This window comes from Leopardus geoffroyi, chromosome A3 (assembly GCF_018350155.1).
Source record: "Leopardus geoffroyi isolate Oge1 chromosome A3, O.geoffroyi_Oge1_pat1.0, whole genome shotgun sequence".
NCBI lineage: Eukaryota > Metazoa > Chordata > Mammalia > Carnivora > Felidae > Leopardus > Leopardus geoffroyi.
Window position 1 is genome coordinate 41,494,303 of NC_059336.1, and position 25,471 is coordinate 41,519,773.

The following is a 25,471-nucleotide window of genomic DNA, read 5'->3' on the forward strand; positions in this document are numbered from 1 at the left end:
GTTTAGGTCATTGCCATCGGAATACTCTGGAAATGTATTGCAAGATATATTTTTCCTATATAGAGGAATAGTCACTGCAAAGCTTCAGTGAGACCACATTCGGCTGTGAAGACTCTAGTTTATTGTGGATAAACACACCATTCAGATGGAGGAAAAACTACTTCATTCTAATTGCTTCACATAATAAACCAGCGATTCAAATGAGCAGGCCAGGATAAATGTTTTGCTTCTTGTAATCGAAACAGTTGACAAGAATCAGAGGAAATCCAGGTAACTGTGTTTCTGGGCAACTTTTGCATCAAGGTAGGAGACTCATGTATGAATGTGTACATGCTACAAAGCAAATACATCAGGCATAGGTGTTTGTAAATAGCATGTATTTTGTTCAGACTCCTTGGAACTTCTGCACCAATATGACCTCTTGCTGCAATTCTAAATAGTAGGCAGGGATTACCTTTTTTACTAGATGGATTTTTGCACATCTCCTGACTTGAAAATGTTTTCAAAGACTGTTAATCACCATTCCATTTTGTACTTTATAGTCATTTCTATATTTGATGCAAAATGTTGTTTACCAGCTGGATTGCCCACTTCATTTATTAAACACATCTGTGTATGTTTTTAGCTATTTCCTCAAGTCAAATCTACCTTAAGAATTCAAAAAGAGACATCACTTATAAATTCATGAAGTGGGCATCAAGTTCTGTGGATAATTCTCAATTATAATCTTCAAATTCTTTTGTAAAATAGCAGTGTCACTAGCATTAAGGTGTAAATTTCTATAGTTATTTTTAACCTTGCTGACATATGAGAATATGATGGAAGCAATCTATTTCTAGAGAAATCAGTAACAATATATGTATACATTTTACATATCAACTCAAAAAGGTTTGTGGACCCCTAGAGTATATTCAAGGGTTAAGAACTAAGTTCTTAACTAAGGTTAAGAACTTTTGTTGTTAAGGGGACATTTTCGAAAGTGGTAGTACCTATTTTTATTTATGGTTTAGATATGTGTATTGAAAATTCAATAGTTTGATCATTTACCATCACATCTTCAATCTATCCACATACTATTCCATATAGATATGTGTAATTGACTGCATTAAAAATGGCCTACTGTTGGGGCGCCTGGGTGGCGCAGTCGGTTGAGCGTCCGACTTCAGCCAGGTCACAATCTCGCGGTCGGTGAGTTCGAGCCCCGCGTCAGGCTCTGGGCTGATGGCTCAGAGCCTGGAGCCTGTTTCCGATTCTGTGTCTCCCTCTCTCTCTGCCCCTCCCCCGTTCATGCTCTGTCTCTCTCTGTCCCAAAAATAAATAAACGTTGAAAAAAAAAATTAAAAAAAAAAAATGGCCTACTGTTTAGAATTTGTTTTATGTTTTTTTTTTTGTTTTTTTTTTTTTTATATTTTTTTTTCAACGTTTATTTATTTTTGGGACAGAGAGAGACAGAGCATGAACGGGGGAGGGGCAGAGAGAGAGAGGGAGACACAGAATCGGAAACAGGCTCCAGGCTCTGAGCCATCAGCCCAGAGCCCGATGCGGGGCTCGAACTCACGGACCGCGAGATCGTGACCTGGCTGAAGTCGGACGCTCAACCGACTGCGCCACCCAGGCGCCCCTGTTTTATGTTTTTTTTTTAAATTTTAATCTATTTTAAATATTCTTTTAAACCTTTTCAACTTCTTAAATGAGGAGATTTTGTTTTAATTTATGAAAGTATGTCTTTTTATTCTTGTTAATCTTAGAAGATAATCTATCTTCAGAACTTTGGCTTGAATATTCAACTTAATATTTGCATTTGAAAAAATTTTCTAATAGAACATTGACCTTAAAGATTTTGAAAGTCAGAATCTACATATAAATTTAATTCCAGTTCTCTGCTATTAAAATAGCATTGACTGAATCTCAGAATTAGGTGATAACCCCTTTACATTTTTTGAACATTACTACATGATAATTTTTAGAATAAAATAAGATGAATCCAAGGTACTGCAAGAATTTAGTATATACCACTACATTTTTCACATAGAAATAATACACTCTTTTAGTGACCATCTATACTAGATATATTTTCTTACTTTCTCGTTATGAATAATATTTTATACATATACAGTGCAACTTTCATCACCCCCTAGACACAAAAGCTCCACTGTCATTTCAAACCCCCAACTAAGTATAATATAATAGGATCTATGATTTAAAACATTCAACATCCAGTCTTGCCAAGGTTCATGTGACTAGGAATTCAAATAGCACTTTGGAAAGAGAAACAACAATGGAAACAGTCTTTCGTAACCATGTGGTCATGTGTGGATGTGGTCATGGTCTTACCGCTTTTATCTAGCTTTATTGTTGTATGTGGAGGTGCAACCATTTCAAATACAAAGTAATATTAACTTGTGGGTTCGGCAATGGGTCGTGTTGTTAGGAAATCCTTGCCATCACATAAAGACATGTATTTGTGTACACACAGAATATAGTTCTACAATATACATAGTGTTTTATATATTTTATTTCTAAAACTAGAACACATTCTTAAATTAATAGTGTGTTATTTATACTCCATTTGGTAGCATTTTTTTTCTAATCCTATCTAATGGTGAAAATAACAATTGATGCCATCTTGGATTCAATGAAATACGTTACATATAGATTAGAGGACATAATATCAGAAGACACCTACCTTAGCAATGTTAAAAGAACTCTCCAAGGAAATTGAAACTGAAAGTTCAATTAATTTGCTAGAGATATAGATTTTAGTGATAGTCCAGAGATTAATTTTTCAAATACTATCACCCATCATATGTGAATAATTAAACCAATAAACTCAATGTAAGTCACTTTTTAAAAGACATTTCTTATATAATATTTGGTGCATGTAACATAATGTTTATGTAAATTATAAAGTATAATGAATTATTGCGGATTGTAAATAAATATATTTTAAACACATGCAGAATCTTGGATCATCTTAAAACATTAATGTTGAGGGAAATGAGTATTGCCCAAGACTACATATCAAATGATGCCATTTTCTATAAACAAATAAAATTTTCAAAATTAAAATTTAGCCTGATTCATATAGCACCTTTTTAAAATCATTGTTCACTTTAGTGTTAATGTGGAAGAAAGTATTCAAAGATTTGTTTTTAATCCACATGTTAGAGCCAAAATTAAAAAGGCATGTTTTAGGGGCGCCTGGGTGGCGCAGTCGGTTAAGCGTCCGACTTCAGCCAGGTCCCGATCTCGCGGTCCGTGAGTTCGAGCCCCGCGTCGGGCTCTGGGCTGATGGCTCAGAGCCTGGAGCCTGTTTCCGATTCTGTGTCTCCCTCTCTCTCTGCCCCTCCCCCGTTCATGCTCTGTCTCTCTCTGTCCCAAAAATAAATAAACGTTGAAAAAAAAAATTTAAAAAAAAAAAAAAGGCATGTTTTAATGGGAACTGGTTTAAAAATTTTTGACTTGAGTGAGAAAACTGTTTGGAAAATGTGTCTATGTTCAGTTTTGCTTCCAAATTTGGACTTTGAAACTTACTGTCAGTCTCGAAAAGAAATAAGAAGCTGTGCAGATAATTAAACATTTGCCTTGGGGGAATTATTTGCAGTTAATTAAAATCATACACTTTGGGTGTATACTTGCTTCACTGGTTATTAAATTTGAATCATATGTTAACTACCCAGGTTTCTCACTTGTCCATCAAATGTTGCTTGTGGCAGGTTCAAGAAACAAACTTTCTCATAATATTCTAAACCATATTGTTTAAAACTATCACCAAGTGTGGGGAGGGAGAGAGGGAAAAGGAATAAGGAAACAAAGGAAAAATGATTTATATGAGACTCCATCTGAATTCCGCTCTGTTCAGAGTTGCAACTCAGTGGAGCAATGTGAACTTAGTAGAGAACCCATTTGTAATAGAAGTGTCAGTCGGCCATCCCCAGTTTTCTCCATGGCCATATGCATGGAAGATTAGCTCATGGCTTTTAGATATCTTTAGATTACCACCCTTTTAGCTGCATGAAAATACGCCCTAGATTATGACCTCTAGGAGTGCAGAGTCAGTTACAATTGACGCCCCAGCTTCAAGAAGTGCCTGGTGTAGAGTTGGCCCTTAATAAATATTTTTGGAATGAATGAAAGACCCATTTCTGTCTTGCCACTAACCCACCCACATGCTGTTTCCAATGGCTTTCTAAAGAGCCTACAAGGAGGCCTCAAATATCCAACAAGGAATCCTGTGTAGTCTTGTAAGAGTCCATAGTCACTGAAATCTAGTTGGCCATGTTATTTCCTGTAAGTGTATATATAACAAAAGAAGAACTTATGCTGATTTCACATTTAAATGTGCTATTCGAGGGAGAGGATGAAATTGCCCAGAACAGAAGGTTTGCATTCCCCTTTGCTATTGTTCTACTGGTAGGGTTCCTCAGGAAGATGAACTTAATTACAACTGGATTTCAAAGGTCTGCATCTGGCTTTTTCAGGGACTCAAGGCTCCCATACATGAACAATTGCAGTAATGGAAGCATTAAGAACATTAAAACTGATGTTCCTTTAATCTCCTCTACTTTGCCTTCCTTTCATATCCTTTTGCACAACTCTCCAAAGACCTTCACTAATACATAAAGCCTGCTTATATTTTCTTCTTGTTGCAAAAAGATGACCCAATCAAATTTCTACCATATTTACCTTTGAAAACTTCGTACAAACATCTTACACAGTACTTTAGGAACAGCTTATTTATCAATGAAAATATTTAGGTATTTTAATGATATTTTTTAAAAATAATAAATTACAGGGGCGCCTGGGTGGCGCAGTCGGTTAAGCGTCCGACTTCAGCCAGGTCACGATCTCGCGGTCCGTGAGTTCGAGCCCCGCGTCGGGCTCTGGGCTGATGGCTCAGAGCCTGGAGCCTGTTTCCGATTCTGTGTCTCCCTCTCTCTCTGCCCTTCCCCCGTTCATGCTCTGTCTCTCTCTGTCCCAAAAATAAATAAATGTTGAAAAAAAAATAAAAAAATAAAAAATAATAATAATAAATTACATTCCCCAAAGATAGAGCTATCATGTCAGTGCTGGAAGCTGCCCTACTTCCTAGTTAAAAATGCTAACTAGGGGTGGCTCAGTCGGTTAAGCATCTGACTCTTGGTTTCGGCTCAGGTCATGATCTTGTGGCTTTGTGGGTCAGAGCCTTGCATCGGGCTCTGCACTGGCAGTGCGGAGCCTACTTGGGATTCTTTCTCTCTCCTCTCTCTCTGTTCCTCCCCCAGATGTGCTGTCTCTCAAAACAAATAATAAACTTAAAAAATGCTGACTAGAGGTTTTGCTTGTTTGTCATGTCAGATTCTGCAAAGGACGATAGTATTACAAAAGACAATGAAGTAACAGATCATTCTGTGTGTGACCAAGATCATCCCAATGGTAAGTTGTGAACTCCTTTTTCATTTTTTTTTCTACTGAGAACTACTACATTAAAAAACAAACGAACAACAACAACAACAAAAAACATGAATTTTAGTTTTTCTGGAGACAGAATGGAATCTGATACTATTTTATTAGCTATGAATATCAAGTAATTGGTACCTGCCAAGTTTGGAAGGGAAATTTGCTCTCCACGATCCTCATCACTTATTTTTGTACCCATCTGGATTTATTTATTTTAGTTACCCGCCTATACTCTATAGGCATTGGGTGTACAACTACAGAAATGAAGGTATGATAACAATGAGAATAAATGTGAGACATATAGAGAATATATCTAGGAGACTGAATCTACATATCCTCAGAATACCAAGAAGAGAGACTAGAACAAACAGAAATGAAACAATCTTTAGAAAAATAAGAGAAAAAAGGTTTTCCTAATGCAAACCAGCTCCTCCACCCAAAACACAAGGGTACACATATTTATAGGCCAAGATACTGAAAACTCAAATAAGAACAGAAATCTACAAAGCCTCATGGAATTTCTGAAGATAAGTGATAAAAAAAAAAAGGAAAATCAAAATCAGGTTACAAACAAAGTCCCAAAATCAGATTAGCATTAGCTTTCTTCTACAATTCTAAATACTAGATGAAATGGGGTAACATTTCCATTGCTCTGAAGGACACAGTTTCTATATTTAGTGAAGTCATTATTCATGCATGAAGTCAAGAGTAATATTTTCTCAGGAATACGTAGATTAAGAAAATACACCCCTCAAGTATCCTTTCTGAGTAAACTAACAAAAATCCTGTGCAAAAACAAGAAATATAGAAAGGAAGGAAAAAGTCAAGACTGAGAAAGACTCATTTGGAAATGACTATATGATAAGAGACTCATTCATTATATGTATGAAAATGTTGAAAGAGTTGCTTCAAACTTGGTATCAGAATGTTTTAAATTTTTGCTTTTATCTTTGAAAATTATGGTGTGTTGTTTCAAAATGAGAAAGAAAAAGGAAAGACTTGTGTTTTCAGGAATGAAAGTCTAAATAGACGATTATTGTCACTGAAGATAACTAGACAACCTACACCAACAAAACAAACAAACAAACAAAAATTATGGGTTCTGTTTAAAGGCAACAGAGAGCTAACAAGATAGTGAAGAATTGTCAGACCAGGTTCTGGTAAAAAATACATATCCAGGGATGTGAGCGCAGAATTGAAGCTGTTTTTATTTTAGGTCATTTGCTGATCCTACAAAAGGTATCTGGAGTCCCATTGCTGACAATGGCAAGGGAACACGGTAAACCCTTAGTTTTTGTGTTGAAACCCCAAAGATATGTACCCTAACAGAAATAATGAACCCACAGTAGACCAGCTTTCCGAAAGACTGGTGCCCAGCTTTGAATCATCTCAATCCTCAAATTAAACTAAGACCAACCCAGAATGCTAGTCCCTATAGGCACCTGAGAAAAACAAATGTAAAACATTTATTAGATGGAAAAGGAAGAGTATTACAGATGTCAAGCCATTTACAAAAACTATTTGTTAAACATAATGTTCAGCGCACACATACAAAAAAAAAAAAAATAGCCACCACCCCCCACCAAAAGAAACAAGATAACATAAAAAAACAATCAAGAGAAATAGGCCCTTTGGGGCTGAAAATATTCGAGTTATTATAAAATAAAGTATATAAAGTATAGAAATAAAGTACAGATTAAATAAAGTATATAAAGTATAAAGTATAAAATAATTTTGCTGACTGCTATTACAGGGGATAAAGACAAAACTGAAAAACTTAGCTGAGAACTGGAAATTCAAAACAAAACAAAACAACATAAAAGAAAAATAAAGGAAAGTCTAAAAGTGAAAGATGCCACTACTGAAATGAAGAATGTAAAGAATAGATTCATGGTTTAAACACATATTAGATACAACTAAAAGAGAATTTGTGAACTATAATTTAGGTCAGAAGAATATATCCAAAGTAAAAACAGTAGAGATGGCAAATGCTGAAGAAAGGGAACAAATACAGAGGATAGAATGATAAAGTCTATCACAAATGTACTAGAAGGAACAAGTGAAAAGAATTACAAGCATAGTAAATACTAATTATTGGATAAGTCTAAATAAATATCAGTGATACCAATTCTTTTTAAAAAATATTTTTTCAATGTTCATTTATTCTTGAGAGATAGAGACAACGTGAGCAGGGGAGGGACAGAGAGAGAGGGAGACACAGAATCCAAAGTAGGCTCCAGTCTCTGAGCTGTCAGCACAGAGCCTGATGTAGGTCTCGAACCCACGAACCACAAGATTATGACCTGAGCTGAAGTCGGAAGCTTAATCGACTGAGCCACCCAGGTGCCCCTGTGATACCAATTTTGAGAATAAGCAGGAAGGTATGACCTATAAGAGAAGAGAAGTCAGTTAATATAAATCAATTCAGAAATGGCACAGATAGCATAATGAATATGAAAAGCCATGTTAAAAGGTATTATAATTGTATTCCACATCTTCTGAAAGCTAAAAGAAGTATTGTTTATGTTAGAGGTATTAAAGATATAAAATGACCCAAATTGAATTTCTAGAGATGAAAATTACACTTGATGGGAATAATGGCAGATTAGCCACTGCAGAAGAAAAGATTAGTGGATTTGAAGATGTAGCAATAGAAACTATCCAAATTGAAACACAGAGAATAAATGACTGAAAACTGAAAAGATCATCAGTGAGCTACAGAAGAACGTGAAAGGTAATACCAATTCCAATATACATAAATTGAAATTTCTGAAAGCAAGCATGGGAAAGGAGGAGGAAAAAAAATACTTGAAATAAAAATAGTTGAAATTTTCAAAACTTTGATGAAAACTATGAACCCACATAGCCAAGAAGTTCTACAACCCCAAAGCACAAGAAAGGTAAAGAAAATTATAACCGAGTACATTGTAATCACCTTGCTCAACACCAGTGATAAACAAAAATTCAAAAACAATCAGAAGAAAAAGGCAAGTTACATAGGAATAAATATAAAGATGAAGCAAAAGTCTTATTGGAAACTACAAACTAAAATTACAGGCTAAAGCATGGATAATGTTAAATTAAAAACGTACAGAAGCCTACATAGGGTACGATTTCATTTATATCAAGTTCAAAAAGCAGGAAAAGATAACTATTTAGGAAAGTCATGTTTGAGTGGGAAAATGATAAAGAAAACCTAGGTAGTGATTACTCTGAGTTAGAGTGCTGATTAAGTTTGGTGATTAGGGAAGAGGTTCTGATTGCCCATGAGCAGGGCTTCTGGCTGGACAGTTATCATAAGGATATATAGTTTTTCTAGTTGCTTTTGGTTATTTGATTGAGCTGTCTATATTGTTTGTGAACTTCTCTATGTTTGTGGCATTTTTATAGAATAGTTAAAAGAGGAATGAAGAAAGGGAGAAAATAAGAAAGAGGGAGAGAAAAGAAAGGAAGTATCAATGTCAGAGTTGATACAGCAAAGATTATGGTGGGAAGCGGGGAAGGTTGTACAATATGCTGACTTCAGTCAAAAACTAAAAATCTTGCTCTGCTATAGATTATGACACTATAAGTTTGAAAAATTTGATGATAATCACAAATAGAATTAAATCACAATAGAATTAAAGGAAGAAATCTTACTCTTTAAATTTCTCAGAAAGACCATACCAAACATAAAAGTGTATTCAATAATGCAAATAATAAAAAAATAAGTAGGAGTGTAAGAAAAGCACAATATATCAAATAAGATAACAGAAACACAGGCAACTAATTATGACAAGAAATATAATTAGGTTGCTTTATTAAGTGTAAAAGCCAATCAGGTTGAATTAATTTTAAAAAATAGTAAGGATGTAAAAAATATAAAGTCAGAAAAGGTGTATTTGGGAAGTGAACATCAAAAGAAAACATGGAAAACTACTTTAGAATCTATCCAGTTAGAGTTCTAGCAAAAAGTATTGAGCGAGAAAGCGAAATTTTGTATCAGTAAAAATTTAAGTCCCTGATTTAATATAATAATGATGGGTTTTTATGTGCCAGATGATATAATATGAATAAAATCCATTTGGAAATTCAATGGGGGAATTCACTGATAATATTTTCAGTCAATGACAGAATAAATAGACTAAAAATAATATGGAATCTTTGAAAAATGTGATTAGCAGTGTAGTTCTACTTTAGGAATAGACAAGTTGATCAATGAAACAGAATAAAGAGTTTAGAAATAGACCAAAGTAGATCTAGGTTTTTAGTACATATTCAGGCTGACATTTCGAAGACAGATAACTCCATAAATGGCATTAAGACAACTAGTTGACCATTTGGAAAAATCACCTGAATCCCAGCTTAACCCTTACACCAACTTAAATTACAAGAGGACCCAAGATAAAATGTAAAAATAAAATTAAAAATACTAGACTAAAAGAAATAAATGGCAAGGTTTTTTTTTTTAATTTTGAAATAAGAACTGCTTTTTGAACTGTACATAAAAACATATACATGATTATATGCATATATGTACCTGCAATATGTGTCTGCATATGTCAATATATGTCATAAAAGAAATGACTAAATGTAAATATACACATTTTGAGATGATAAAGATTATAATCAAATTCTAAAGAAAAAGTTCCAGGAAAAGTATGCTCAGCCAAAATAACAAAGAATTGATTTTCTTACTAAAGAAAAAAAAAGACCTCATAATTCAGTAAGAAAAAAAATTAGGAGGAAAACAGGCAATGGGCTCAATTATAATTTACAAAATAAGAAATATAGTAATAAATATGAAGAAATTACTCTCTTACTTAAGGAAATGCAAATAAAACATGATTTCAGTGTCTTCTCCTTTTGAGTATCAGGTAAGTTTCAGTAGGATTGATAATACACAGAATTGGTAGGAATAGGGTATCCAAACATGCTCACACACCATTGATGGGAGCCTGAAAGGTGTAACCTCCTTATCAGCAATTTTGACGAAACCTAATAAAAAGTAAAATGTTCATACTTTTATCCAAGAGCTATGCTTTAGGAATTTGTCTTAAAGTAACATCCACCAAGAGTAGGGAGACATGTATTTACAAAAATGTTCAGGGCCACCTGCGTGGCTCAGTCGGTTGAGCGTCCAACTTTGGCTCAGGTCATGATCTCAAGGCTGGTGGGTTCAAGCCCCGCCTCAGGCTCTGTGCTGACAGCTCGGAGCCTGGAGCCTGCTTTGGATTCTGTGTCTCCCTCTCTCTCTGCCCCTAACCCATTCGCATTCTGTCTCTGCCTCTCTCAAAAATAAATAAACATTAAAAATTTTAAAAAAAAGTTCATTGCACACACGTATGCATGCACAGGTGTATATCTACATACATATGTATACACACACAAGAAAGATCACAGTTTACAATATTAACAATGACAAAGTCATAAAGCTATAAATTATAGTTATAAAATTATTCATCATGCTCAACACTTATATGTACTTTTCACTGTTTCCATGAGGAAATTACAATTCTTTTGTAACTGCAAGAAAAAATAATTTTAGAAATAATTTACATTAAGAAAGTAAGGGTTTTTTTGGCCCCAAGAGATGACAAAAGGTTCTAGAAGATAATCAAGTTCACACTAATCTAGGTTTAACTTTTGTTCTGAAACTGGGGTATTTTTAGACATGGTAAACATAAAATTTTGAATATTTGCAGCAATCAAGTTTCCAGTTTAACAAAAGGACACAATTTCCATTATCTTTAAGACAAGCATCTAAGTAGCAAAGTCTTTGTTCTTATGAAGATCTGAGCTTATAATAATCTGCAAACAATAAAACTATACTTTTGTTACTATTGTTCAGAAACAGCCCATTTACAGCCCATTTACAGAGTGAATTTAGGTTTATCCTCTAGAAATGTTTAGTTCCAGACTGATGGCCCCAGTCCAATTTTTATGCAAATTATTTAAAGCATTAGCTTGAGCCAAACTTAATTACCAGGGCTCCAAGAAATAATCACGTGATCTATTTCTAAAGAAAAGTGAATGGATTTTTGGATTATCTGTTCTAATAGTCCCCTCCCATTAGCATGGATGATTGAGTTCACTGTATAAAAATATATATATGAACTGTGGGATCCTTTATATTCCTTTGTTTCCTCTGCCAGGAGGGATTAGGGCAGAGGACAGTGGGTGGAATTCAACTAGACTGAATGTGGAGAGGCAAACATAAAGCTTGCCCCCATGGGGTCAAGAAAGCAAGATGGAATGTGGAATGTCTGAGTGCACTGCAGAGAAAGGCAGAAGGGCTGGAGACCCCTGGAGTCATCATTAACACACAGCAGGCTGGGGTGCAGGGCTAGGAGCTCACACATACCTCCTTTTCCCATACTATGCCCAGTCCTGGCTTGGCTCAGGAATGAATGAGCAAATATGATTATTCCTGGATTTCAAAGCTGTGCACCTCGTTTCTTTCCCCATGTTATTTTACTGGCTTTATTTCAGAAAAATTAAAAAGAAGAAAATATATGTATTTCCGTTCAGGAAAAGATTTCCAAAATATGTAAAGCACACGGGTGAAACAGATCAAGAGTGGGTACAAGTGAAAAGGCAGGGGGAAAGAAATACTCTGAAAGAAATTTGCAATGGGCTCTTATCCTCTAAGTGAAGTACCAGGACTTACTAGGCAAAGAGAAAATCCCTAGTATTCATCAACAGCCCTTAGGCAGTCTCCCCTGTATCAGTAGATACCCAGGCTCTGTTGAATGCGGTCTTCCTATCCCTGATTGAATTCCTTGGAAGATTTGTCAAGTGGGGCACTGGAACTGGGACACACGGGAATGCAGAGTGGCTGCTTTTATTCTCTGAAGGCTCTACTCTTTTCCTTCATTGTATGAACAAAGCCAAATTGCAAATGATGAGGTAATGGTCCCAGCAGTGATCTTGGCCGTAGGTGTGATGGTTGGTTCCCCATATCAACAGTGATAGAGAATGAGCCTCACTCAGTGAATGCTCTCTCTCAATATCATCTATCTAATAAACACACATCAATAGTGACTAGAAACTTCACCAGGAGATAGACCCTCATTGAATGCCAAAGATAGAGGGAATCTAGGAAATTATCTAGTTTTGCAGCCTTAAAAATAAATAATGAAAGTGAAGCCCAAAGATGTTGTGATTTGCCTAAAATTTTGAGTTCTTATTCCAGGGTTTTTTTGCAGTAAATATAGTATACAGAGTGCTTAGCAGCCTAAGGCACTTACTTTGTTGCTAAAGGATGCAATAGAAAGTAAGTTACAGTCCCTAATTACTGCTTGCTGACCTTGATGAGTACTATAATGGACAGCCAATTAAATAGGCATTTACCAACCACTCCTTATTAGTAGGTGCTGGGAAGGGAAATATGAATAAAGCACAATTTTTATGTTCACAATGCCCATAACCCAGTAAGACAGACAAACAGATACAACTATATTACAGTATGATAAGAAGAATAAGAAGAAGATAAATGAGCAAAAAACTCAATAAGAAAATATGTGAAAATGATTGATCCTGCCTAGTGATTCAGAGAATATTGCAAAGAAACGTCAATTGATGGTTTAGTTTTGAAAGATGAGGAGATTTTTACTAGATAGAAGGTGGGGCGAGGGTGGGGGGGGGGGTGTTTCAACCAGTGAGAACACATGTTGAGTGGATACAAAGGCAAGAAATAAAGTAATGGGTTTAGAAAATGGTGACCAGGTTGGGATATAGAGAGAATGGAAGGTAGATGAGTTGACCAAAAGACAAAAAAGAGGGAAATTCAGGGGCACTTGGCTGTTTCAGTCAATTAAGCGTCCGACTCTTAATTTCAGCTCAGGTCATGATCTCAGGTTTCCAGCCCTGTGTTGGGCTCTGTGCTAATTGCACAGAGCCCGGTTGGGATTCTCTCTCTCCTTCTCTCTTTCTCCCTCCCCCACTTGCTTGCTCTCTCTCAAAAATAAATAATAAATAAACATTTTTTAAAAAGGGACACTCAAGAAGAAAGAGCTCCTCAACAGCTGAATTTCTCAAGTATTTTAGAGTTCAAATAGAATAGACACTGAGCAAAGGAAACTGGATTTAGCTAGACACAAACACCTTTTGGTTACAAATTTTTCTTCTGTGATATCATAGAAAGCACTTTCCTCTGATTCCCAAATTGTTTCATTATGATTATTATATTATATAATATGCATTTGTTGTAAAATATAAAATGCAGGTTAGCAAAATAAAAATCCCATAAATTAAAATCCTACTTACCATTCAAAGATCCAGTGTTAACATTTAAGAAAAGCCTTCCTAGCTTTTGTTCCCATTAATATAAATATGTATAAGGGCATGTTTGATGAGTTACAAAATAGTAGATGGTTAGTAGATAGTAGTAGATAGTAGATACTTACAAAAAATGAAGTCACATTCTACATTCTACAGTCTTCTAAAACCTCATGATGTGTTTTTTAATGGTTGCTCTCACATAAAAAAAAAAAAAATGCTGCTGCTTAGATTTCCTCTAATCCTTAAATTAGAAATTCTATTGCTATTTTCTGTCCTCTGTGTTTATCATCTTTTTATGTTTCCTTTTCTCCTTTTGCTTTCTTAGTGAATTTTAATTCAGAAGTTTTATTTCTAAACCATTAATTTATCTATAGTGCTTATTCTTTTTATGACATCCACTGCTGATGTTAATGTTGTCATTTTGCTTTTAGGCTTGTAGGTTTTTCACAATGCCTCAGACAGTATCTATGCTCTTCAATCCATCTTTTCATTTCTTTATTCATCAGTTCTTTGCAAACACAAAAAACACTGTATATGTTTTTTGTTCTTCTGAATATATCTTTTACAAAAATATTTTTCGTTACTATATAATTCCCCTCTTTTTTTATGTTTCATTTTTTAAGTCCCCTGTTTGTTTGGATAGCTAGAAATAGCTATTCAGGCAAGATGTTTGCCAGGAAATAAATTGAGAAATCCCCTTCACTTTCCATGTGATATAATCCTTCTCTCTATCCGGCCATTCTGGTATCCATCTAGTATTTATCCAGGATAAAACTGGAATGCAAAACCCGTGGCTTTAGTTTTATCAGAAATAGGATTGATAAGAGGCGTCTGGGTGGCTCAGTTGGTTAAGCATCTAACTTTGGCTCAGGGCATCATCTTGCAGTTTGTGCATTCGAGTCCCTCATCAGGTTCTGTGCTGACAGTGTGAAGCCTGCTTGTATTCTCTCTCTCTCTCTCTCTCTCTCTCTTTCTCCCCCAATCTCTGCCCCTCCCCCATGTGTTCCCTCCATCTCTTTCTCTATCAATAAAAAAAATAAAAATTAAAAGACAAAATAAAGACATTTCCAGGCAAAACAAAAAGGAAAAAGGGATGTGTAGTCAGATAAACCCAGTTAAAAATGTTGAAAGCAAAATGGGGATCACAATACTTACGTTGCAGGGCTAATGTGGTAATTATAGATAATGTATGTGAAGTGTCTGGGCCACGTTTAGCATTTTTTATTGGATAAATAATTTGCAGATATACATTTATCCTCTAGGTCAGTGCTTCTCAAGCATTAATGAACTTACAGATACTTAGAAATCTTGTTAAAATGCAGAATCTGACTGTAGGTCTGAGATAAGACCTGAACTCCTGTATTTTTGAAATTCCAGTATTGCTTACCAAGGACCATAGTTTAAGTAGCAATAGAGAGGAATGGAGATGAATGGGGTTTATCAGCAGGGGAAACATCTTGATCAAATCTATGTTTTAAAAGATATTTCTGCTAGCAATTCACAAGATTGACTACAGGAGAAGAAAATGACAGATCCAAGAGACAGATAATATATCCCTAAATGGGGAAAGGTGAAGGGGAAATGGAAAGTGGGAAAAGAGGAACATTTTAAAGAATCATCAAGACTTGCCATTGCAATGAATTTTAGGAGTGATGACAGATAGTCATCAAAGACAGCTTGAGATATTTAGCTTCAATGATCAGACATATAAATATGCCAAAGTTGTAATTATTTTATCAGATCCTTTTATCAGATTAAAATTGAGCTCAAGAGGAGTGGTGTCAAAAAATTTCTTTTTTAGGTCGTGCTAGCAGAGCATGAACCAAGGGGAAGCCATATTGTGAGCACCTTAAGAATATTTGTATTAAAGAGGGAACTATAAAGAGTCGTATATAACAAATAATCCTAAAAGTCCCATTGGCTTACAGCAACAAAGGTTTGTTGTGTCTCTGCCTGGTTCTGCTCCACATGTTTTAATTCCAGGATATAAACCTGAAGGAGGGCGCTCTATTAGGAGCAAGAAAGATGGAGGAAACATGCAATGGATCTTGAAGCTTCTGCTCAAATGTAGTATCTGTCATGTGTGTTGCTGTGCCATTTTGTAAACCAAGTCACCCTATTGGCCTGGTGTCAGTGAGGTGGGAACAAACACTTGTCCCCCAGGGGCCACTGCAGGTCACATGGTCACAGACAATGAAGTAGAATCCTCTTACAGGAAGATGTAGGGGCAAGTTGAAACAATAATGCAATCTACCACAGGGATGTGCCCAGTCAGAGCCCAAGCTCCTCTGCATCCCCTTCATACCTATAACCAACTCTAGCTCTGGATTTTTTTTTTTTTTATTTCAACAGTTAAATGTTCGCAGCATTAAAAAAAAATAAATGTTCTCAGCAAAAAATCTTTCATTAAAATGAGAGAAATGGACAGATTTCGATTTCCTCTCTTAATGAGCACTTAAATATTCTAAACTCTACAGGGGGGACTAAAGGGGAGAAACCAGGGGGGTGTGGAAGAAAAAAAACATTACTAGATAATCAGCCTTGGAGTAATCAAGAATTGGCTGAGCCCTCTCCTGACTTTTGCTATATTTATTAGGTGTCTTAACAGAATGGTTAAGGTGTTAGGTGACCCGATCCCTGTGTGCTCACATTACTTACATTTTTCATGCTCATTTAATGGGAGAATGAGAATACTAGTGTTTTCACTTTCTAGGAATCCTCAATATAGGAAATGTCTATACTTAAAGGAAAATTAAGCGTAGATAACCCATACAGCCCAGGAATTATTTAAAATTTCAAAACTTCCAGGTTGTGCCCATAGACGTTCAGTGCATTAATAAACTAAACACAGATTACACCAGTCAGTTCGAAGAGGTTTTTGCGTAATTGTCAGGATAGCTCTCACAAAATAAATGGCATAAATTTGATGATTTGCAAAGTTGTCCACTTTGGTTCAAAACTGTTCTCTGCCTCTCCATGATTGATCAAAACATGGTTTTTAATTTTTTGCTTTTTCAAACCAGGGATAAAGCTATGGTCATGCATCTCTCTCTCTCTCTCTCTCTCTCTCTCTTTCAATCACTGTGCTTCACAGGACAAGAACATGACTCAGCGAAGAATGAGATAAAAATTGAGGCAGAGTCCCAGAGCTCACATATGGAAACTGAAGGTATTAAAACCAGAATGTGTTATCAGAGAATGAGATGAAACTAAACCATGACTTCTGCATATCCCGTGCATGTGAGTGGTGTGGGTCTGTCTTTCAAGCACTGATTACTGGAGAATGGCAATAGTGTTCTGCTTTGTGTGCCTGTTAAAACTTGAAGGGGAAAAAAAAAAAGAACTTGAAGTTTCTCTGCTTTAGTCACTGTGTTCTCTCAATGATTCCAATTAAAACATCCCTGAGTGTCCTTCTGGCTCTCTTTAGAGCTTTCACTAAACCAAGATGATGCCACGACTGTTGAGCAACCAGAAGTGATCCTGCTAACAGATGACCAAGAGGAAAAAGAAGGTGAAAAAGGTAGGACTGCTCTTAAATTAACCCATCAGGAATAATGAATTCCTTTGGATTCTCGCCTACAATGCAACCATCAGTTATCCTCCTGGAAGAGCAGCCTGTGAAGGGGGAAAATGAACATTTCTTTCATCCTCAGCCTACTTGTGAGAGTAGAATAATCTAGAAGTAGCAAAAGAAGATATTTGTAACAGTTGTTTCGTCCTTCCAAATAGTTTGAAGATATTTTTATTATTCATTTCTATTTAATTTAATTTAAAAATTATAGCATTGAGAATGCCTATAAGAAATTGAAATTAAGGACTAGATGGATGAGAGTCTTAGAAAGTCTGAGATGGCTTTAAAACACACACATTAACCTTTCTGTATTGATTTCCTTCTGTCGTCCTTCATATGGCAGTGATTAAGGAAGCAATTTATGTAAAATGTACACATTATATGAACCTTCTCAATTGTAGGCTTTGTCCACTAATACTAGGATACAATAATATTGAATACTGCTAAAAAAAATAAATAAGTGAGCATCATAACGATTTCTGAAGCCATAGGAGGAACGAATACTTTGTAAATTTTAAAGCACTACTTGGGGCATGAAGCCAATATATTGGAGAAAGACATACATCTTTTTAAAGCATCTATTTTAAAAAACTATTATCAAAGTTCTTATTGAAAGAACTGGATGATTTTTAAATATAAAGCAATCTCTTAAAAGAAGCCCAAATATGAAATAAAAAATGAAATGACTTGTCTGGTATACTCTATCATAAGTCATGCTGCTCTTAAATAAATATGTGTTTGCAAAGCAGTTACAAAGTAATAACTTGACAGGCCCTCTTTATAGAACACAGGGATCAATTTTGTTTCCAAATTAAAAGGCAGACATGATCTTAATGGTAAAATCAGGTCAATAGTAACTACTGCCTCCAAATTATGAACTCTTCTTGGCAAGGGGCATTGACACAGTTTAATTACTAAGCCGGGTTAGTAATTTTGACATCTTTTAAAAATTTCCACTGCATTTAGAGCACAATACTCTTCCATCCCAGTTCAGGCTCATGTCACGAAGTTCCCGGCAAGTCTAGTAAATGGCATATCTGGAGTATTTTAAGTCTGATGATGGTAACAGAGAATTGATACAACCCTTACTTGAGACACAGATACATGGCACTGCTCTCTTCAGTTGTACATCTAAAGTGTAAAATACACAATGTCTTGCCTGCCTGCTCAATTTCTCTACAGCAGAAATCATTTACTTTGTATATTGTACCTCAAGACAAGACGTGCAAATGAGGAACAGCAAACAACTAGTATATTTTCTTCTTTTTTTTTAAGTTTGTTTATTTTTTAAGTTTAGTTATTTATTTGAGAGAGAGCCACCCAGCCGCCCCACATTTTCTTCTCTTTAACTTGACCTACAGGGGAAAAGCTGGCATTCAGCACACCCTGACGGGTTTCCCTTGGTCCTTCAGCAACTGGCTCTCCTCTAGTTCCTGAAGAGTTAAATACCAACCTCCCTCTGCCTTGCAGGGATGTCAATGCTCTATAGCAAATGGCAGAATGACACATAAGAAGTGAAGTCAAATTCTGCTACTTGCTTATAGCAACTTTGAAGTTGGGCTTCTTTTTTTTTTTTTTTTTTTTTTTTGAAATTGACTTTTCACTGCAGGAGAGTAATAATGCATGTGGACTGGTTTTCCCTCTCCTTCCTTACCAGAGATACTTAACTTGGCCCTGCCTTGCAAATTCCTGTTTAAATTTGAAGTAATGTGAAATGCATCCCCTTACCATCTTTTTCTTTGCTTCTGAGTAAGAGTTAATAAGTAGATAGCTTGCTACACATTAGAAAAGTCGCCGAAGGAAAGTGGGGCAATGTAGATTCAGGGTACTGTGTGTAAGGTAGCTCTGCCCTCACTAACAAGCTGGGTGGCCCTGGGAGAGTTATTTAAATTTTCCATGCCTCAGTTTCCTCATCTGTAAGATGGTGATGACAAAATCACCTGTCACGTATGGTTGCAGAGAAACTTTAGTGAGTTGATCCATGTACAGAAATTACAATACCTGCTGCATAGAAAGTGCTCAGTGTTTGGTGTTTCTCATACTTTGATACACTGATGACAAAGTCGAGAGGATCCGCATTTGGAGCTTCTCGAGCCCATTCGTCATCCTTCCTAACTGTTTTGAATCCATAAAAACTTCACATTTTCCCTCAACAACAAAAAAATTGTTCTCGGGGCGCTTGGGTGGCTCAGTCGGTTAAGCGTCCGACTTCAGCTCAGGTCATGATCTTGCAGTTTGTGGGTTCGAGCCCCATGTCGGGCTTGGTGCTGACAGCTCAGAGCCTAGAGCCTGCTTGTGATTCTGTGTCTTCTCCGCTCTCTTTGTCAAAAATAAATAAACGTTAATAAAATTAAAAAAAAAACATGTTCTGCACATTTCCTTTTCAGCACCATCTCCTGCAGGCAGTTTCGATATGTATATTCTTTTCTATAAAGATAGAACAATTAATGAAAGGTGAGGAGGGAGGCATTTTTCTCTATTCAGAAACCTCTCTCTTTGTCAAGATGTCAGTCTTCTGTTTGAGAAGTGCTGATCCAACCATAATTTCTATTTTTTAAAAGAAGATGCCATTGATCTATTGGTAGGTCCATGGAATAAAAGTACTAAATAACTGAAATCAGGACTTTTTTTTTTTTTTTTTTTGCTTTCTTTAGACTCACAGAGCTAGAATCTTATTTGAAACCATTTTGAGAATATAGCTCTACGTTTTATGTATATTCAGCGTGTCTCTTATTGGAAAATTGCACAAACGTATTAAAAATTACCCCAATCTACAAACAAAACAAATGAATGTTCTATTACATTTGTAGGGATAGTCTTTATAGCTTTAGGAATATGGGTTCTCTTTTATTTTGGGAATCCAAGGAGACAGAAAGTGGTTGCTTTCAAAAAATTTCAGACCAGGAAAAAAATGTATAACCTTTTTCTCTCATTTTGCAGCATTCTATAAGATTAGAAAATGTAGATAATCTTCAGGATACATCTTCTATGGCTCCCTGGTGTATGGGCACAGATGTTGCAACATTAAGTTTTGAAGTTAGCTCTACCAAAATATGGGTTTTGAAAAGAAGAGAAAATATTCAGCAGAAGTTCATGCTGATAAAATTATACAATAGCACAATGGACATATCCCTGGGAGATCTGAAATACAAAAATTTCAACGGGCATCAAGTGAGGTTTCACATATGGCAGCTTTTCTCTGAGAGCTTCATTGCCTCTTTCTAAATGAGCCCAGTTTTATGCTTCCCCAGCAGGGTCTGCAGCACATATGAAATCCAGTAAAATAACCCCATTTAGGCTGATAACCCTAATAGGAAAGTAATATTATAGGAGATCTCCTCTAAACAGGATCTCATGTTTTAGCATAAAGTAGAAAGCCACCATTAAAACATGTTTCTGAACATGTTTATTTCTAGTTGAATTGAGAAATATTTGACATAAAATCTTAACTATATCATATTGCTGTCATTATTAAAACACGTAATTTTCATTTGTGATTTATTATGAATATATTGGACTTTTTCTTCAAGTGTTACATGGAAGGCATACATCCTAATGATTCTTCTTATATCATTTGATAAGTATTTTCTGAAATAGTAATTATTTATTCTCCTAAGGTTGATCAAACTGTTAATAGAGACTTCAGATCTATAGTTGGACTAAGTCAGACCTCCTTGGGAAAAGATGGATGTAGACAGGCATAGAAGCAGAAAGTGAAGTAGAAGCCAGCAACAAGTCTAAAATATCATGTTCTCAGGCTTATGTTTTGACCTCTATCAGGGCTGTGTAACAAAGTGTATGCAAATCCATGGCTTCTGGCTCTGGCTGTGTGGTACCTTTAATGTCTCTGAATCCCAGTTTCCAGGGTCATACAATGAGGGGCATGAACTCAATAATGTAAGTATGGGGTTCCCCGATATCACAAATTTTCTCAGAAGGCCAAAGAACTGCATTCTTGATAAAACGAGGTAGGGAGGGCAACATGGGAGCCAGTGGTCATCAATACCTAGAGAAGGCCATAATTATGGGTTTTACTCAGTTTTATTTATTGCATTCTACTGATAAAAATGCAGAAATGCCCTGGATCAGACAATAAGATCAGCAAATCAACCATATTTTATTTCAGGACTTAACTGAATAATTGGACTGCTAATTATTCCCAGAAGATATTTTAAATGGGGAAAAAATGGCTTTCGGCTCAAATTAAGTTTCCACACAAATTCTACTCAGAACGAGGCTGGATTTCCATTACCATCTTTCTTACCCATGTGGGAAGCATCCTTTCTTGTAGCTCCTCTGGCCACTGTTTCATCTTTAGGTGAACACCTAGTTAGTGAACCACTTTCTTTTATGTTCCTACCAGTCAAATTCAATCGGGATTCATTTTTGTCTATAAAGTACCAATACACAGCCCTTGGTGTTTTCCACTATTTATGGGATTCTTGCATGGCTGACAGAGCCTTTTCCTCTCTGCTTGACAAGCAGCCTCGACACCTACAATGCAGCAACAGACAGCATCTGTGGCATCCAGGCTTTCATACTCCAGCCTGTGTTCTTTGCTCTAGAGAATCAGAGTTTGGGTGTAAGTTGATTCACACAAAATATTATATAAGCTTGTACCTAGAGTAATTACTTTCCTGGAACTTTATATTTTCAGAAAGTCTTTTTATCTCATCTTTTCAAATGAAGTCAACTTTAATAATTCTGTGTGTTTTACATTAACAGCACTACAGTTTAGTTTGGGGGGGGGGGTTCATGTTCCAGTAGTTTCTTCTGTTATTGGTCTGCTTTCCTCATCATATTTTGTAGCTGGAATTTGTGAACCAAATTTTGTTTTAGAATATAAGATAAATTCATAATGCTGATCACTGTACAGGTCTTAGGAATATTTTGAAGTGTTTAATGAAATCCCTTGTATTGGGTAAATATATTGAACATAAAAGTTGTAACTTTTTAAGCTTGATTATTTAGGTTTTCTGCATATCTGTCTGTATGCAACATATACATATAGAACCAGTTCATTCAAATTACACCGTATGAGAGGTAAAGATACATGACTCTTTAAAGTTCATTTTTAGGGGCGCCTGGGTGGCGCAGTCGGTTAAGCGTCCGACTTCAGCCAGGTCACGATCTCACGGTCCGTGAGTTCGAGCCCCGCGTCGGGCTCTGGGCTGATGGCTCAGAGCCTGGAGCCTGTTTCCGATTCTCTGCCCTCTCTCTCTGCCCCTCCCCCGTTCATGCTCTGTCTCTCTCTGTCCCAAAAATAAATAAACGTTGAAATAAATAAATAAATAAATAAAATTCATTTTTAGAACGCTAATCTTCTTCATGTTTCTCCTTCAAATAAAAAATTAAAGTTAAAAACAAAAAGAATGAATAGTATATTCAGGTCTACAATAATAATTTTGGTTTCCATACTGCATATCTGTATGTGTGCAAATTTATATTCAACATCTCCTCAATAAGAAAGTATGTAACATGCCTCCTGAATAATAATAATATTATAATATTATTGGCCAAAATTTAGCCTTTTGGCCAAATCCTCTAGCTAGCTTGGATCAGCTTGTCTTTCAAGATTGGGAAAAATTTAGCCTGAACTTCCATTCCACATGTAAGGGGGAGGGGAGGAAGTACTAGAATTAAGGACAGGTGTAGACTTAAGTGAACATCAGGATCAAAACTTATCATCTCTATCTGGGGAATTTTCAGAGATCATCTCTTCTAATAAATCTCCAGCATCCAGCTTTGTTCCTGGATCTGCTTTGTCTTTTTTTTATTTTCTCCCCTCCCTAACTCCCCAATTTCATTTACAATTTGACTTTGTACCAAGCCTAGATTGCCTGGTCTTGCCCTGAGGCATATGGCAATGTGGCTTATCAGAGTAATTTGCAAAGATGAAACAGACCTCTCCCTTAAGTAGAATTCTGTCTCCAGGTGTGGAACTTTTTATTCCTCTCTGTTCCATTAGAGTTCTGCAGCTCTCTGTGCACAGCATACCTTCAATCTTATCACATCTAATGAAAAGATTTGTTCCTGCATCTAACCATAATATTATTTTGCATATATCCTTAAATATTCCAGACAATTAGTTTCCTCTAAAAATAGTGAGTACATTGTTAACATTGGGTGACATGTTCATTATATTTGCCTTCTTCTTCAAGATATTAAATAATGTGAGATTATAGTTTTCAGAAAGATACAATCATGTAAAAGATTTTCTTTAAATCATGAATTAATGAGGGAACTAGTAAGATATAAAACTGATTTAAAAGAGAATTTTAGATGTATATATCTCCATAATATACATACAATCAGGAGTACTGAATATAGCCATGCATACACACTTACACACATAACTCAAGGGTCCTGAAATTTGAAAGACTAGTTAATTTTATGTAGGGCAAGAAAACATATTCCTTCTTCTCCACCAAACCAAATGCATTTGCACGTCTGTAAACAAGTCTCTTCTTCATCACTACAAGTTTTCTACAAGTTAACTTTTTTTTTTTTAATTTTTTAAATGTTTATTTATTATTGAGGGAGAGACAGAGAGTGAGCAGGGGAGGGGCAGAGAGAGACGGAGATGCAGAATCCAAAGCAGACTCCAGGCTCTGAGCTGTCAGCACAGAGCCCGATGCGGGTCTCGAATTCACGAACCCTCGAGATCATGACCTGAGCCAAAGTCAGAAGCTTAACTGGCTGAGCCACCCAGGCGCCCCTCTACAAGTTAACTTCTCTCTGTACTGATAAAATAGTCTAGCTGATAGAAAGTTTGTCAAAGGAATAACACACATAGAATCAGATAGTCCCAGAAAGGGTGCTGTACAATACCCAGCCTTCCACAGGAGGGCCACACTCTCTTTTTCCCATTATCAAGTCTTAGACAATCTTTCTTGACAGTATATGAAGGTAAAACTGTCATCTTTACCCTTTTTCCCATTTCACTGAATTCATCAGTGTTGGTTATCTGATATGTTTAACAGATAGTGACAAAATGCCAGGGCAGTATTGGGGTAAGGCAGCAACTTCTCATTATGTCTCTGAGATTTCGTTTACTTGCTATCATTTTGTGCCAAGGGCTACTGTCAATGGACATATGCTGTGGATGTAAATGTACTTCTAAGATGCCACAATTTATGATGCGTCATTATTTTACATATCATTAAGAAATTTTTTAAAAATCTTGCCAATTAAAGTAAGAAATGTCATCATTTAGACTTTGTATTTTGCAACTATTGAAATGATTTTATAGTTATAGCTATTAAAATAACTACACACAGAGTTTATCATAAATAACTTTGGAGAATACATAAAGGGAAACGTATTAAATAAAGTAGTTAAGGTATTGCTAAAATTTCACCAGATACAGGGTCTACTTCTGAATCAATCTCAATCAGAGTTATCAATATCTGTGTTGTTTCACACATACTCTGCTGTATGGTGTTAAACATGTGGATGATTCAGACTTAAAGAGAATCCAGAAAGAAATTAAAAGGCACTGTGCTATTATCATTAAGGTAGAGCTACTTACTTTTTTGCTTCTACGTAGAGACAATTGCTAAACACTTCTGATTTACTACCTCCTCAGTTCCTTCCCTATTTCACTATTATTTCCAAGGGTTTCCCTCTAAGCCATCCAAACCCATTCTGCAAGTTTTGGTACTTCTGTTTTTGATGTTAGTGCCTATATAGGATCAGTGAATTTCATCACAATGTTCTAGCCAACAAAAATTTTACAATTCTCTATTTCATAGATGTTATGATATGAAAACAGTGCAACTTAGTATTATGAAATATAATTATTTCCCAGTGCAAACAACACAGCCTAGGTAAGGAAAACTTAATTATTGGTGATATAATCAAGTAAAGTTATTTTTTTCTGCTAACTCAGAAATCTGACTGGCGGTGGAATCCTTGTAAGCGCATTCGTACACTGTTTCCTATTGCATATCATATAACTGAGAGTGATAAATTGTTCCATTCATTCAACAAATACTTATTAAGCACCTAATGTTGATGTATACAGTCAATAGGGAACATATCCATATTATATATATTGCACTCTGCTGGACTTTGGAATAGGATTCATGCAGAATAGTGAAAAAAAGCATAGGAAATATGAGTTACTTATATAAACATAAGCAAATTATGTATTATGTATTTTAGTTATATACAGTATACACAAATTTTTTCTTATAT

The 25,471-nt window shown here is 35.8% G+C and overlaps 1 protein-coding gene across 2 annotated transcripts in view; it reads left to right on the plus strand.

The window, feature by feature from the left end:
• The window catches only part of MACROD2 (mono-ADP ribosylhydrolase 2), a 2,046,639-nt gene that overhangs the window by 1,965,416 nt on the left and 55,752 nt on the right, over positions 1-25,471 (plus strand). For both annotated transcript variants that reach the window (XM_045445353.1, XM_045445352.1), the window contains 3 exons: positions 5,338-5,415; positions 16,796-16,870; positions 17,129-17,221. In XM_045445353.1, the coding sequence (XP_045301309.1) occupies positions 5,338-5,415; positions 16,796-16,870; positions 17,129-17,221 (246 nt within the window). The remainder of the gene's footprint in view (positions 1-5,337; positions 5,416-16,795; positions 16,871-17,128; positions 17,222-25,471) is intronic.